Source organism: Takifugu flavidus, chromosome 15 (assembly GCF_003711565.1).
Source record: "Takifugu flavidus isolate HTHZ2018 chromosome 15, ASM371156v2, whole genome shotgun sequence".
NCBI lineage: Eukaryota > Metazoa > Chordata > Actinopteri > Tetraodontiformes > Tetraodontidae > Takifugu > Takifugu flavidus.
This window is the reverse complement of record NC_079534.1, coordinates 1,264,083-1,278,720: the sequence shown is the minus strand read 5'-3', so window position 1 is coordinate 1,278,720 and position 14,638 is coordinate 1,264,083. Positions and strand designations below refer to the sequence as shown.

The window sequence follows — 14,638 nt, the reverse complement described above, 5'->3', positions numbered from 1 at the left end:
AGCGCAGCGGAGCTGCTGAAGATGCTCTCCTCTCCTGAAGGCTTTCTCTTGTGCACACACACCAAAGTTGAAGACAGAGGGAGATCGACGCTGTGATTTTCCACATCCACGGGCACGAAGAGGAGAACAGCAAGGCATCACGTAGCCATGTACTTCCCATCTCATGCTGGTGCAGGATAATAATAGGCTGAGGCCTAGGAGTGTTCTCTGATCAAATTTCTGCTCTTGTGAAAAGGAGATTAAGATCACTTGAGGTGATTGAGCATTTTACATTAATGAGCTTTGAGAGACAGGATCATGGGGGGAGGCAGAAGTGCAGCCATAATGACACAGTAATGAGTCAACTTGATACAGTAAGACTTACAATACGAGCCCCGAGCTGAAGCACATCTTTACCTGCTTCCATCGTCGGATGAGGTAACGCACTGCAGAGCGCGTCATTTGATTATGCGCATAAATGACGCTCTCTGCCGGTGGTTATGCGGTACTGCATCAACAAACCCCATAGTACTCGTCTCAGGTTTCTGAGCGTGCCAATAATAGGGGGAAAGGGTTTTAGTGCAGTAATGATGATAGTTTGGTTTGTAAAACCCTGCCTTTCCAAAAACTTCTATTTAACATCCATCCGTCCTCTACCGCTTATCCAGGGTCGGGTCGCGGGGGCAGCAGCCTAAGAAGAAAAGCCCAGACTTCCCTCTCCCCACCTACTTCTTCCAGCTCATCCGGAGGGATCCCCAGGCGTTCCCAGGCCAGTCGAGAGACATAGTCTCTCCAACGTGTCCTGGGTCTTCCCGGGGGTTTCCTACCGGAGGGACATGCCCTGAACACCTCACCAGGGAGGCGTCCAGGGGGCATCCTAACTAGATGCCCAAGCCACCTCATCTGGCTCCTCTCAACGCTGAGGAGCAGCGGCTCTACTCCGAGCTCCTCCCTATTTAACATGTTTCCACATACCAATAAAACAATAGGATCGATCGAGTTTATTTTGAATAATGTTTTTTTTTAGACTTCTTTTACAATGATGCAGAGATATGATAATAAATTACAACACATCAAATAAAGCATGTGATTTTTGTGCGGAATAATATCTACAGTGACTGAAGTGCAAGGCCGGAATCATAATTCATGTTGCAATTAAAGCGACTTGATCAAGGCAACTTGGCGCTAATCATCCAGCATGGACCACCCAAACTGAGGGGCCACGTCAGCAAAACTGGATCAGCTCCTTCATGCTGCACCCTTTCTCACAGCAAATGTCAGATATTTCTCCAGCAGTTCGCCTAAAGCGAGGGGAAACGGGGTGCCAGCGAGGCACCAGGGAGAATCCCTCCCCATCATCTGCAGGTACTGGAGTGGGACGGGTTGTCCACGAGGCCTCTCTGGACGTCTCCTGGTCTACAGAGGAGGCAGAGAGACATTCAGGATTTAAAATAATGGATTTTTCAGCTTGAACCAGGTGTAGTTGTTGAAAAAACTGTAAAAGAAACCGTAAATGAACTGATATATTTACTTACGCCGGCCTTCTTTTACGTCAGGGACGCTTCTCCTCAGACGGGAGTTTCCACAGGATGAGACGGCCAGTCGTATCAGGTCTCTTCCACACATCTTAATCCTCTCCTGAGTGTCAGTCGTGCACCCTGCGGCCTCCAGCACCACCAGCAGCACCACCAGGCATTTAGCAGAAGGCATTTTGGGATCGGGCGGCGCTCCTCGGCTGGAGAAAAGGAAAGAGAGCCTGGGCTTGCTGAGCTGAATGTGCGGAGGTTTATATAAGCCCCAGTCAGTGTCTGTTGCTCCGACTAGTCAGTCCATAAATGCTGAAGACGCGGGTTATGATGGATTCGGCCTTGGCGTTCCTTTCGCCAAGGTCGATTCCCTCATTTCTACCAAAACTGACCCCAAGGATCAGGATGTGCAGCGTTTGCTGGTGATAAAACACAAGTTTGGCCATTGAGATAAACATCTGTCGTGACCTGAGCATGTAAACAAAGTTTACATTCTGATGCAAACCCGATGCAACCACGTCGCCGTAATGGCGTTTTTCATTTGTGTGTCACCGACTGGAAATCGTGGAATCGTCATTGGTGCTACTTCATTGAACCTTTTTCCTTGAATGTGAGGTCGCTCTCCTCTTATCGGGACCCACGGAACAGTGTGTGAAGGATGCTGATGCCAACCGTGCACAAACCTGACGGTGGTCGCCGCCTCAGCAGTTAGGTAGAACCTGACCTTTTAACCTCTAGCTAAAACAGCTGCAGAGCACGAGTCAGCATAATGAGTCCAAATTTCAGTTTTCTTCACCAGGCAGCAAAGCTGATGTGATGTATTAATATTTGAGTTGCAGTTTTTATCGTGCACTTCTGTTTTGTTATCATCTCTGACGTGTTATTGCCTTTTCTACCTTGTGCTGTTTGTTCACAGCGTGTTGTTTTATTTCACTAAACTGGCCATTCTAATTAAAGATAAAGAAGTTGATATCTGCTTGTGTTTTGCCTTCGGTCCCTCTGAATTGATTGCTGGAGTCAGCCGCACGTCACTGCTCACACACTCACACTGAGGCGCAATCTAGCCTCTCCGTTTTCTCCAGTTTCTGGACGGAGGCTGGGCTACAGGCCACCATGCAGCCTGGGGTGCCCCGAGCTGCAGAACTATGAGTCCTGTCACCCCTGATACATCCAGGTTAATACACCGAAGGAGATTTATGTGAGATCATAGGTTCTGCGCTCAACTCCAGACGGCGCTCCTCTCCAGAATCTGTTTATCTAACGCAGCGCTGGTGTCCCCCCATTACCTTAACCCCTAATGCTATTAGGTAACTAGAGCATTAGACGGGCGGCACCGGCCCTCAGAGAGCGTCTGCTGATTAGGTGAGATGTTTAAAGGAGATTCATAAGTTCCACAAGAGTTCCTTTTTAAAAAATGTCCACATAAAACTCCTTCTTACGCTCAACGATGGCAGAATTTGCACACCACAGATCTTTGTTTCTGCAACAGTGAGCGATGGATGACAAATGGACAAAACACCAAGAGGACGACAGGAGGAAAGCGTCTGCCTGCGCCGATCAGACCCGCTTCGCCTCGTTTATTAAAAGAAGAGTGAATTTGCATCCTGCTGTTCACCGCAGCCTCATTCAGTGGCAATTTCTCAATCACATACACATACAGAGTCAAAGAGGCCTCATTTACTCCTCTAAAGAATTTCATGGATGAAGCATCTTCATTTTGGAGGCTCACTTCAGCAGTGCATTGAAAGCACTAATGGAATATTTTGGGATGCACACAATGACCACTTTTCTTAAGCATCTGAACAGAAAACACATGATCAGGCTCTCAGGGCGGCCAAAATAACACACAACATTCTCCACTTCCGCCCTTGGCTCTCCGAGCAGAAGGCTGAAGTAAAAATCCCACTAATCCTTAACAGCAAAATCGCGCTCCTGATAACAGCTCAACCCCCGCTGAGCCTCCGCCGCCGTCCAGGTTATAGCGGAGAGCTTTGGACTGAAGAACACATCACTGACGGGGGAGGCCGGGCGCCAGGGAGGGTTCTGCACTGGCGAATCAGGACCGCAGAACTCGGGGAGCTTTATTTTCCAACCCCACCACCCCCCCAAAAAAGTCACTTCAGTGTGGTATTTGGATCGGATCAAAGCGGCTTAATGTTATACTGAAGAATTAGATTAAACAAAGTCTGTAATGCAGAGGTGAAGTAAATGTGAGAAGACTGATAGCACCATAATTCTTAATGCTTATTTTATGTGGGTTGCATCTCAATATCGGCTACAACAGGGAAAAAGACAGGAATCCAGAGTCAGCGGGTGCAAACGTTCGCCTTTACACAACGGAGGCTGTGTCTGATACCAGCTGCCTCCACAGTCGGGCTCCGCAGAGGCAGCTGGAGCCACGAGAGAGAAGGTGGTCCTTGGTTACCGGGCCCCGCAGGTCGGCGCCTCCTCTCAGTCCTCCCCATCGGGGAGGGTGTGCCTCACCGTGGGTCGGTAATGGATCTCGTCGTCGGAGTCCTCCTCGTCCAGCTGGGTTTCGCAGCACGCGTTGCACTTGCGTTTCAGGCGTCTCCTGATCTGGAAGGTGCGCTCGGTGTTGGAATAGCCGTACTCCTGTTCCTTCAGCTTGGCGTAGTAGTCGGAAAACTTGTTGAAGAGAATGGAGATGGGCATGCCGTTGAGGATGATACCGAAGGAGATGCAGCCGAAGGCCACGCAGCGGCCCAGGTAGGAGATGGGAACCACGTCGCCGTAGCCCACGGTGGAGATGCTCACCTGAGGGAGGAGGCCAGGACAGGAGGTGTTAAAGAGGGACAAAAATGGAAATGACATTTCTGACTGTCCTTTACGCTAATAAAGACGGAAGCTCAGAGGTTTTCAGTGTGTTTCGTGTTCAGAGTCCAGTAATCCGTCTGAGTACAAGCAGCATCAAATAAAGCAGGAACACGCGGCAACTCTCAATCTCCAACGCAATCACTGCGCTCCCTTGCAAATCAGACACATTAGACTGTATCAGAGGGGATTAGACACGTGTCCATTAACAGCTGCCAGTGGATGAACACAAACCAAATGTCTCTGAAAGAGGGGCCGAGAACACACGAGAGCCCGCTGGTGACGTCCAAACTCGCCGTGCTAAAATAAACATACAATAATAAACATGTTTGTCCGTCAAGAAAGTGATTAAATGCAGATTAAGAAGGAGGAAGATGTTTAAAGCGTGCTGTTTGGTGTTTAGTAGATAAAAAAGTGGCGAAGCTCAGGGCCGACCCACCGCGGCCCACCACCAGGCGTCTGGGATGCTGCTGAATGGCGTCCCGGGCTGGTCCACCTCCACCGAGTGCATGAGAGCAGAGAAGGTGAAGATGCCCATGGCGATGAACAGAAACAGGCAGCACACCTGAACAATGGCAGCAGAGCACAAGTCAGCCCATCACAAGTGTAAATCACAAGTTTTTATAAAGGGATAAAAGCTAAATTTGTCCAGCTTCTAATGCAGATGTGTGACCTTTGACCTCTGCCTCCAGTCGATTTTGCATCACATCATTATTTTCTGTATGAAACTGATTGATATGGTTTTCACACACAGCCACAGATGTTTACTCTTTGACGGGCATATTGGCTTCTCTGAAAGAGAACCTTTGCGTGTGTTCCATCTAAAATGCTTCTGTAATTAGTCTGGAGGCGGTGGAGACTGGTTTCGGATGCTTCCATACCTGCTCCGAGCACTGGCGGATGGTGAAACCGAAGGCCCTCATGCCGGTGGAGTGACGGGCCAGCTTCAAGATGCGGAAGATCCGCATCAGCTTGACAACCTTGAGCACCTTACTGACTTTGCTGACTCTCGACATGGTCTTCAGATCCTGCTGCGCGCTCATGTCTTCCGCATCGATAACAAACGCCTCGAAAATGATCTGGACGAAGTAGGGCATGACGGCCACCATGTCCACGAAGTTAAGGGCACTCTTGACGAAGTTTGTGATGTTGGATGTGGTCAGTAGTCGCAGAAAGTACTCCAGGGTGAAGAAAAGAATGGAAGCCACCTCAATCCACTCCATGTAGGTTCTGCCGCCGACCGAGTAGGCCCTGGTTTCTTGTACCGTGTTCATCGTCATGGCAACGATGGAAATAAGCACAAACAGGCTGGAGAACACGGCAAAAGCTTTAGCTGACAGAGAGGAGTAAGGATTCTCCATCAGGTTCCAGAGGACTTTCCGGACGTTTCCCAGGAACATGGATTTGTACACCTCCTCGTCCTGGTGGGGCTTAATCTCGTCGATCAGCTCCCGGTTGACTTTTAGCTGGTCCCTGATGTCGTCCACCTTCTCCTCAAACAGAATGCGGCAGCACCTGTGGAGAAGAAAAACTATTCTTCACCATCGTGTTATCGATACAGAAATTTTAAAAAAGGGAGCAGCTTCACGCTTAGACACCTTGGACTGTCCTTCAGGCTCAGTCCCCAGAAGGACATCTCCTCCTCGAAGTTTAAGGGACAGATATTGTCCATCACCCACATCACCTTACTGCAGTAGAAGTGGAAGATGTAGTGGAAGAACATGGGGTCTCTGTCAAAAAAGAACTCATTGTTGTGGACGTTGTAGTCGTCACAGAGGGACAGACGCTTGATCGGATCGTTACAGAGGGCGAGAATCCCAAGCCTGGTTTTGGGATGTTGCAGGACTAAATGCTTTGGGATGTGAAACACCTTTCCGCCTACGTTGAGGTTCACTTCGTTGGAGAGCCGAGGATGGGATGCCTCTGATTCATTTGTGGTCAGAGTGCTCCCATCGAGGTTGTCCATAGATGTCCACGGCTTCACCGAGCTGTCCTGTGCAAAGGGAAATTCGTGCTCCTGATCTTCGAGGCTTTGCGAGAAACTCACGTCCCGTTTTACGGATGCAAAAAGACTGGAGCGACGCTTCTTTAGCACCTTCAGTTTGGGTTTAATAGCATCCATTTTGACCGTTCTTCAAAGGAAAAGTTAAAAAAAAAAAAAAAAGTTTCGCACCAGCTTTTGATCAATTCAGTGAAAAGAAACGACAGTAAACAAGGCCTCCATTTAGATTAAATGTTGACCCCTGTAAAAAAGTTTTAAATGGTATCTTTACCGAAAGCTAACATGTACATCTCTGAGCATGCAAGAAGATCAACTGCATGAGTTCGGGATTCAGCCTCTTTACTGACTCACTAATCCTATTGCTGTCCTTTCTGTCTAAAGGCAAGTTAAAAATACTGTTCACAAGGATTAGTCTTGTGATTTAAGGCTTTGAGATGCAAGTGGAGGAAAGGCGGGGAGAGCGATGACAGTACTGCTTCGATAGGATGTTCTCATTAGTGCAACAGGTCAGGCAAGTCTCCATTTTGGATTTTATGTAACCAGGACAACCATTTCTACTGAAAATGTATAAAAGATCAAGCTGGTAGAAGTGTTTCTCAGCTTCAACCTCAAGTCAGCAGGTTGAATTTCTATTACATCAACTAAACTATAATGCTCAGAATAATCACATGATAATCTAATAAAATATGTGATTTGAGTATAGTCACAAATCACATATATACTGAATAAAAATGTAATCAATCCATTTAAATAGACAGCATCTTTATTATAATTATGTATTTTAACTGATTAAAATTACGAGCAGTTATTGGATATAATCAATACTAATGGTACGGTCCAAATTCCACCCATGACGATATGTGAATGGTATACGCCAAATCTAAACTAATGGATAAACCATCTAAATTTAAGCGTAATTTTTTATGCTTTATGTAATTTGTTTAACGTGTATTATCCTAATTTATGCCAGAATTTCATATTTTTTTTTAAAAAAAACCCGTAAAATGTTTTTTCGTTTTAAAAAAGACATAAAAGAGGTTCGATATAGGCCTGCCGAGAGTCACGTGACTTCCTTTCCAGTCTGCCCGACAATATGGACGCCAGCCGCGTGCAGCCGATCAAGCTCGCAAGAGTAAGAAAACATTAAAATAAGAGGAAATAATGTTGATTGAGTCGATAAAACGACATATAAGTCATTAAAGTAGTATACGGTCTCGGAATATCGAGGCTATGTTTGATATAAATGACTGTTTTACGCTCGGTACGTCCATTGCTACGCGATCGGCGTGTAGGCCCGTCCATGCTCGTTTTAGCTAGCTAGCTTACTGTTAGCTCCTAATCTACAAAAGATTTGATTTGATTATACCAAATTCAGTCTGGGACGCTCTGCTGATCTAACCCCATTATTTTCTCCTTTTGTGTAGGTCACCAAGGTTCTTGGAAGAACTGGTTCCCAGGGACAGTGTACCCAGGTATGTGTGGCTAATGTATCATGTCGTGTTTACCCTTAAAGACCATTGTGTGTTTAAGTTTTATTTCCACGTTTTGTGTTATCTCCTCACTGGAACGGAGAAATTCCCTCCCTCCTTCATGTCCTACCAGTTAAAGTAGGGCTCTACTGAAGAGCTGCTGTTATGCTTTGAAAGAAGACGACAGCTGCGGTATTTGCTAAGTATTGGTGGAACCCTCCTCTGGTTTCAGGTGCGTGTTGACTTCATGGATGACAGCAGCCGCTCCATCATCAGGAACGTGAAGGGCCCAGTCAGAGAGGGAGACGTGCTGACACTTCTGGAGTCTGAGAGAGAAGCCAGGAGGCTGCGATAGGGTAGGAGCACAAACATCTGGGTCTGAATCATGCAAAACTTCATGAGAACTGATGGGGGGCTTTATGATGATCAGTTCACTCTCCAAATGAATTGCAAACTTGTAGAATGTGTAAAATGGCAGAATGTTGCATACAATTATGATTGGTATCCACCTTAAGTATTGCAAAAAAAGCTTAATATCGTCTCTCTTTGCAGGGCCCACTGGAACTGTGAGGCGCGAGTCCAGATGTGTGAAGCAGAAAACGACGTCCCCTCCACTGAAAATGACCGCCGTCTCACTTTTTCAGGAGTTTTGAAATAAAGTTGTTTGTTTCGGATGGGCCGGTTGTCCCGTGTGACTGTTTATGTGGCAAATTTTGAGTCTGCAGCTGATGCATTGTAAAGGTAACTCTGTGGTGCACATTCAAAGTTTTAGAACTTCTTGGTAAATTTAGCTTTAGCCTTTGAATTTGGCAGACGTACTGCAGTGACCAGCACCAGACGTGCACTTCTGGAGGTTCTTGCATTTAACACGAGGACTGTTTGTTGAGGATGGCTTCAAACTTTAGAAAAGCATTGGCTAATTTCATCCTTGCTATTAAACACCATGTGTAAATTAGTAGTTCTATAAAAAAAATTTTATAAAAATGGCTGAAGTTTCTTGAATCTCAGACCGAAGGTTTGGTAACTCAAGTGAGAACTGGGGGGAAATACTGCAAAATGAACCAATTACATGCAGGACAGGCATCCATTTACAGCAAATTAATTGTTTAGAAGCTGTAGAACATCCGTAGATTACAGATAAGAATAATGAAGGTTTATACAGGCAAAAGAGAAACGTCACTTCCCCTTCTGTCCACCAGGGGGCACCATTGATCTTTTAAAATGATCACTTTCCACTTAACCGACCAATTTAAATAAAGACAAATGCTTATTCTATTAAAACCTTTCTTTTAAAAAAAAAAAGTATATGGTGATATAAATCTTTGTGCTTTTATTTAGATAGCTATTTTTTACCACTCAAGTGGCAACTTTGGCAATTAATGACACCTAAAAACATGTGTCTTTTAATGATGGCTGAGTCAACCTGTTTCCCAGGCAACACCATTCATCAGGGGAAGGAGAATGGAAAGTCAGACAAATGTGGAAACCCCAAGAGAGGATCTCTCCTCAGAAATAAACACAAGTTGAAGGGAGGTGCCTTTTGCGTGTATCCATAGCAACATGGGTCACAGATTTATGCTCGGCTCCTCAGATATGGAGTTCAAAATTCCTGTTCACACTTGTGACCACGCCTGATATGGATGTGTCCTTCAACATCTATAGGTGAAGAAGCAGCCTATAGTCGGAGCAGCCTGTTGTGTCAAGGCCGCGTTGTTTTTCTGCAGAGACGTTTGGCTTCGCTCCAGCCGCAGGTTGTGAAGGAACTCGTGTGTTTGAACAGAGAAGCAGGTCAGTTTCAGTGGCTGGGCCCAAATAATGAGGCGCTTCAGCGGCTGCCACTGTGGCCACCCTGTTTGGCCCTCACACACAGATCTGACCCATTTTACACAATTTATTGGACTTTATTTATGACAAAGACGGTGGAGGACCTCTGTCAGAAAAATAGGTCTCCTGCATCTCCGCAGCAGCCTTCAAACCTGCAAATGTCCCTTTCAGCTCACGACAGCAGTGTTTCCCGGGCTGCCGCTGCAGATTCTGAGCATTAATTACTGTTCTTTGAGTTATTGCGCCCAGGGGAGCGAGCTGCAACACGACAGCTTTATTCACAGCATTTGTTTTTTGAAAATGGCCTTGACATTTATGGAGCACATCAGAGTGAAGATAAACAAGTCAGCGGTCGTGATTAATAGGCTGCCGTGCTCCTGCCGGAAGCAGCTCTGCAGAACCTCCAGCCTGGTTCTTCTCTTCCTCCTGCAGCTGCAGGGAGGACAGAAGAATGTTATTTAGCAGGTTTCACCATCACCAACGGCTCCGAGCGAACAAAACAAGCTGGCGTGGCCTCCCCCGGCCTCACCCACACGTCGACCTCTGGGTTTTCAGGTGATGGTTGTTTACTGTCTTTCCCCCGTGTTTTCGCCCTCATTTCTCTTACGCAGTGATATATCCGGTTAGAACCACCCCCCCCCCCCCCGTCTAAGGACACACCCCGTCTGTCGGCCTGCGAGACAACAACAGCTCAATAATTAAATCACGTCTTCTCGCTGTTTTTCACACCTTTAAACACAAGTTTTCACCACTCACCTGATGGCAGGTGTGAAAATGGGGCCTCCACTTTCGGGGCCCGTCATGCGTTTCCTGTTGTATAAATCCTCGAAACAACAGAGTGATTGCGACACGTCCGAAGTGGCCAGCGGATATCCAGTGACCTCCACGCTGGGACTCGCCCGGAGCGTTTGTGCTTTGTTTCTGCCCTGCTGGGTAACAGGATGTGCAGCAGAGAGGCCAGGGACACCCAGAGAGACAGAGATTTATGCCATCTGAACCCGGCCCCGAGCGGGGTCATTCACAGATGAGGCCCAGAGGACGCCGAGAGGTAACTAGAGGACGTTGTCTCTAGCGTCCTCTCACCTCGCTGGGGTTCGTTCCCCTCTCTGTCCCCCTCAAACCCTCTCAACTCTGCAGATTAGCCTCTCTTCTACCAACCACTGAAGATGGTGAGGCCTGTTTAGGCTCCGGGAGAGCAAGTTCGACAATTGGTCGCAGTCCCCCGGCAGAAACGTGCAATTGGCGTCGAATCCCAGAGCAATCGCGCGGCTGGAGGGACGACGAGGCAGCAAATGCAGCTTTGATTTGCTTTGATCTCAGCAAAAGTGCAAAAGGGGGCAGATTTCATCTGTGAGAAGGTCGCGAAAACACCAAATCCATTTATTTTCTGAAGCCCAGCGCCGTCGGGGCACAAACAGCAGGTGCACAGCAAAACATGTTGGGACAGGGCGCTCAGATAGCTGACTGTTGATTACAGTCGTAGAGATAGAGCCCTTGTTCCTTGCAGCTCTGCAAACACTGTAAAATATACTTTTGGACTCTGTTCCCTGGATTAGCGTGGATTTTGGCCCAGCGCGCTGTAATAAAACGCACTATTGTACAACAAGTAGAGCTGCTTTTAGAGGAAACTTCAATCAACCGTAAAAAGTTTTCCTTTAGCAAGTTAAATCAGCTGTTGCGGAGAAGCCAAATGTAATTTATGGACTTTTTACTATTAATAATGGGGCACATTCCTAAATTAGGTTTTATCTTAGCATAAATGCTAGAGAAAAACCACCTTCTTACTCATAATTATAAATAAGTCGCAACGTGCTTTGTTTGCACCTTTTAAAAGGGTTTTATGGTTTCGGAAATGTGTAATTGCAGCCTTAAAAGGCTCAGAGCTCTCTTAAATAACTCAGGTTAAAAATATAACAGCTTTTAACGGCCCCTGCTCGGCTGCCCCGCAGGCCTTCCACACACCGCTGCTTTCCAAACAGCTCAGCAGTTTATTGTTCTTTCGGAGCAGAGACGCGGGTTCGTTCTGGACGTCGCCCAGCTGCAGCGGTGAAAGGTCAGAACCCCGACGGTTCCGAAGGAACACGTTGAAACTCTCCTTCAAAACCACCTGCTGCTCAACCCTCGACGGTAAGAGACCATCGGGCCCGTTTTTCCCAGAACAGGCTCCATTCACTGGTGGGTGCCCCTCCAGACTGGAGAGTCTCTCCATCCGACCCGTCGCTCCTCTTCAGTTAATTAAAATGAATTCATGAATAAGAACTGTAGAGATCCCTGCTGAATCTCGGAGTCTCTCTCTGTGGTCATCCTGGAGGCCAATTCTTGGCTGACGGTGATGGAGAATCTCTAAAAGTGGGTTTACTGAGAGGTGGTGAGACCTTATGTGGGGTTTTTTTAATTGGACGGTACAGTAAGGCGTGTACATTCTGTTCTTTTCTGCTTCCTGACAGCTGGGACCCTCGTTTAGGCTGCGAACTAAACAGTGGAAAAAGCACAAGCAGCGTCCGGGGATGGAAACAGGCGCGCTTGCGCCGTACGAGCTTTGACAACCAGTCTGGGCGGTTAAAAACATTTTGTGGCAAACAAATACCAACAAGTCGAGAACGACGTCCTTCTCAGCCCCTGTGCCACGTGTCAGCACCTGTGCCTGCAGACAACGACACGTAAAAACGTAAAGGTGATGCGAACGCACGTATGTAGGCGCTGGCTCAGCTGCAGAATCGGGGCACTGGAGCAAACTTAAATGCGTCTTACATAACCCGTGTCAAAGGTTTGTTTGCTGTGAGCTGCACCATCGAAGCTTGCGCGGATGTTTAAGATCTCCGCGTCATTAAAAGGCAAAAGTCAAACGTTCTGCGTGGGAACTTGGGCGCCTTCAGATGCAGAACCAGGAATATGGCCGCTCAGGGCCGCCACATCGGGGCCCTCACAGGAAATCTCTCGGCTCCACATTGACACGGCCGCCAGGACAGCAGGATTTTATTGTGTGTGCGTGTGTTCAGTGGATTATCACAGCCTGAAGAACGCCGCACATTTAGTCTCTTACTCTCCTTCAATCACATTCTGCACTATTGACTCACTTTGCCTGATGTTTTGGTCAAATTCAAACACATTCTAACTCAATAAGGCATGACTAGATGATTAGAACTTGTTTGCATATTTTATTAAAGGCATATTTTGTGTGCATTTTTAAAAGTGAAGTCGTTTGGAAATACCATTTTGTACCACCAGGGGGCGCTAGCGTCTTCACTTTTCATGTAATTTTTTCCGCTTTTTGTAAATGTATAAGTGTTGTTTATTGGATTTTCGGTTTTTTGCAAAAAGATGATCAACTTCCAGCCTCAGGGCGATGTTAGTGCACATGTGATTTAAATCACGGAGTTTGTGAACTCCAGTAAAAGAGATCCGAGCGGAAGTTTTTGGCAACGAGAAATGGAAATAGTTTAATGAGCGTATTAAACAAAAACGCATTGGGGAAAATGTCCCAAATGGCAAATATGGCGGCATGTGAGCCAACTCTAACACCTGTTTTTTTCTGGACTCTTTCTTTCCACTCCTTCCAACGCTCCGCGCTGAGATTTACAGATGTTCCGCGTTTGGAAACTGGGTGGAAGGTCACCGGCTCCAGATGGGAGCGGCCATTTTGGGAAATTGAATGAGAAGCTGCTCTGTGGCGATGAAAAGGCCGTGTGTCAGCTCTCCCGGGAGGAGGGAACATCGGCTGCGTGTTCCCGCAAGTACGAGGTTACAAAAGTCTAGAGTCATTTTCCGTGACACCCCCTGTCCTGGAGGGGAAAAACGCTGATTTGCGTCCTCAACTCATCCCTTCTATTTTTGAGTGCTTTCGTTTTACACGCCTTCCCCACAAGATATTCATTCTATATAAATAAAGAGTTTTAGATTTTAAACGGTTTCAATGATGGTTGATAAGTTTGGGGTTACAAAAATAGATGTGTTGTGGGTTTAAAGTGCATTTCTATGGAAGTAGGGCGCAAATGAACCTTTATTACAATATAAACACAGTAAAACATAAACCTACAGGCTAAAATGAACGGAACTAACAAAAACAGACATATTTGCCCAATAAAAACCAAGATATTTTGGATCTTCCCGTTAAAGACAAAAGAAATCATGACGCAGGCATCAGTCTTACACGCACACACACACACACACACACACACACACACACACACACACACACACACACACACACACACACATCTATAAATCCCGATGCCAACATCTGCCTGAGGTTGCACAAGCTGCTTTACGTGTACGGTCATGACAGTCATCAAGCTCAGGTGTTACCTGTGTTTCACCTGTGGAAAAACACTGCAGACCTCAGATGCCCCCCCCCACACACACACACACACACCGGGAGGAAGAAGAGCCTAATAATAACATTATTCTAAAACACCCTCGGGAAAATCAACTCGGGCTGTTGGCTGAGGGCAAATAATGCACGCTTGTTGCATTCCAGGCGTGCGCGCAATTCCACTACGCGCAGCTTGGCCTCGCGGGGCTGTCAGCCGTCTCCCAGTTACCTTTCACCTACATAGTCTGGGCTCCGGGCAGGAGGGGGTTAAACTGGCTCCTGCTTTGTGATGTGGCCCCGGATCATGTACGGCCATTACGAGCTGTACGTGCGGAGGATCCCATCCCTCTCCCTCCTCCGTGTGTGTGTGTGTGTGTGTGGTGTGTGTGTGTGTGTGTGTGTGTGTGTGTTGTGTGTGTGTGTGTGTGTGTGGTGTGTGTGTGTGTGTGTGTGTGTGTGCATGAACTTTCACCCAGTTCTCACAGTCAGACGCGCCCTCGACGGTGAATTGACTTTATTCATTCTTCAAATCTACCCAGAGAGATTAGGAGGAATCCTGACGCGCTGCTGTGTTCGCGGCTGAAATGATCTAATAATCTCTGGTGAGGTTTAGGGTTGGTTACTGATGCTCCGCAGCATCACTAAATCCTTCTGAACTCGGGCTCAGATCAATCTGCCTTCTTTCTTTTCTTTT

At 46.9% G+C, this 14,638-nt stretch overlaps 3 protein-coding genes and 1 long non-coding RNA gene across 4 annotated transcripts; 1 reads left to right on the top strand and 3 right to left on the bottom strand.

The window, feature by feature from the left end:
• Positions 1-965: 965 nt before the first annotated feature.
• On the bottom strand, positions 966-1,970 carry insl3 (insulin-like 3 (Leydig cell)). Its single transcript, XM_057056142.1, has 2 exons — positions 1,515-1,970; positions 966-1,395 (listed from the first exon to the last, which is right to left on the bottom strand). The coding sequence occupies exons 1-2, from the start codon at positions 1,687-1,689 to the stop codon at positions 1,205-1,207; spliced, it is 366 nt and encodes a 121-aa protein (XP_056912122.1). The 5' UTR covers positions 1,690-1,970; the 3' UTR covers positions 966-1,204.
• Positions 1,971-3,029: 1,059 nt separating this feature from the next.
• On the bottom strand, positions 3,030-6,909 carry si:rp71-39b20.4 (potassium voltage-gated channel subfamily V member 2). Its single transcript, XM_057056138.1, has 4 exons — positions 5,936-6,909; positions 5,219-5,852; positions 4,777-4,902; positions 3,030-4,280 (listed from the first exon to the last, which is right to left on the bottom strand). Exons 1-4 carry the CDS (start codon positions 6,457-6,459, stop codon positions 3,957-3,959), a joined length of 1,608 nt encoding a protein of 535 aa, XP_056912118.1. The 5' UTR covers positions 6,460-6,909; the 3' UTR covers positions 3,030-3,956.
• Positions 6,910-7,361: 452 nt separating this feature from the next.
• On the top strand, positions 7,362-8,485 carry rps28 (ribosomal protein S28). Its single transcript, XM_057056143.1, has 4 exons — positions 7,362-7,471; positions 7,764-7,811; positions 8,041-8,164; positions 8,361-8,485. Exons 1-3 carry the CDS (start codon positions 7,433-7,435, stop codon positions 8,161-8,163), a joined length of 210 nt encoding a protein of 69 aa, XP_056912123.1. The 5' UTR covers positions 7,362-7,432; the 3' UTR covers position 8,164; positions 8,361-8,485.
• A 1,199-nt stretch (positions 8,486-9,684) lies between these two features.
• On the bottom strand, positions 9,685-11,557 carry LOC130538499 (uncharacterized). Its single transcript, XR_008953897.1, has 2 exons — positions 10,389-11,557; positions 9,685-10,064 (listed from the first exon to the last, which is right to left on the bottom strand). It is a non-coding gene; the product is annotated as an uncharacterized LOC130538499 (long non-coding RNA).
• Between the last annotated feature and the right edge of the window lie 3,081 nt (positions 11,558-14,638).

Excerpts from the sequence above, each read along its gene's own strand:
- insl3 (XM_057056142.1), bottom strand. The coding sequence starts at position 1,689 with ATGCCTTCTGCTAAATGCCTGGTGGTGCTGCTGGTGGTGCTGGAGGCC. Across the intron at positions 1,396-1,514 it reads TGACGTAAAAGAAGGCCGGC|ACCAGGAGACGTCCAGAGAG; the intron begins GTAAGTAAATAT and ends CCTCCTCTGTAG.
- si:rp71-39b20.4 (XM_057056138.1), bottom strand. The coding sequence starts at position 6,459 with ATGGATGCTATTAAACCCAAACTGAAGGTGCTAAAGAAGCGTCGCTCC. Across the intron at positions 5,853-5,935 it reads AGCCTGAAGGACAGTCCAAG|GTGCTGCCGCATTCTGTTTG; the intron begins GTGTCTAAGCGT and ends TCTTCTCCACAG. Across the intron at positions 4,903-5,218 it reads TCCGCCAGTGCTCGGAGCAG|GTGTGCTGCCTGTTTCTGTT; the intron begins GTATGGAAGCAT and ends GCCATTGTTCAG.
- rps28 (XM_057056143.1), top strand. The coding sequence starts at position 7,433 with ATGGACGCCAGCCGCGTGCAGCCGATCAAGCTCGCAAGA. Across the intron at positions 7,472-7,763 it reads AGCCGATCAAGCTCGCAAGA|GTCACCAAGGTTCTTGGAAG; the intron begins GTAAGAAAACAT and ends CCTTTTGTGTAG. Across the intron at positions 7,812-8,040 it reads CCCAGGGACAGTGTACCCAG|GTGCGTGTTGACTTCATGGA; the intron begins GTATGTGTGGCT and ends CTCTGGTTTCAG.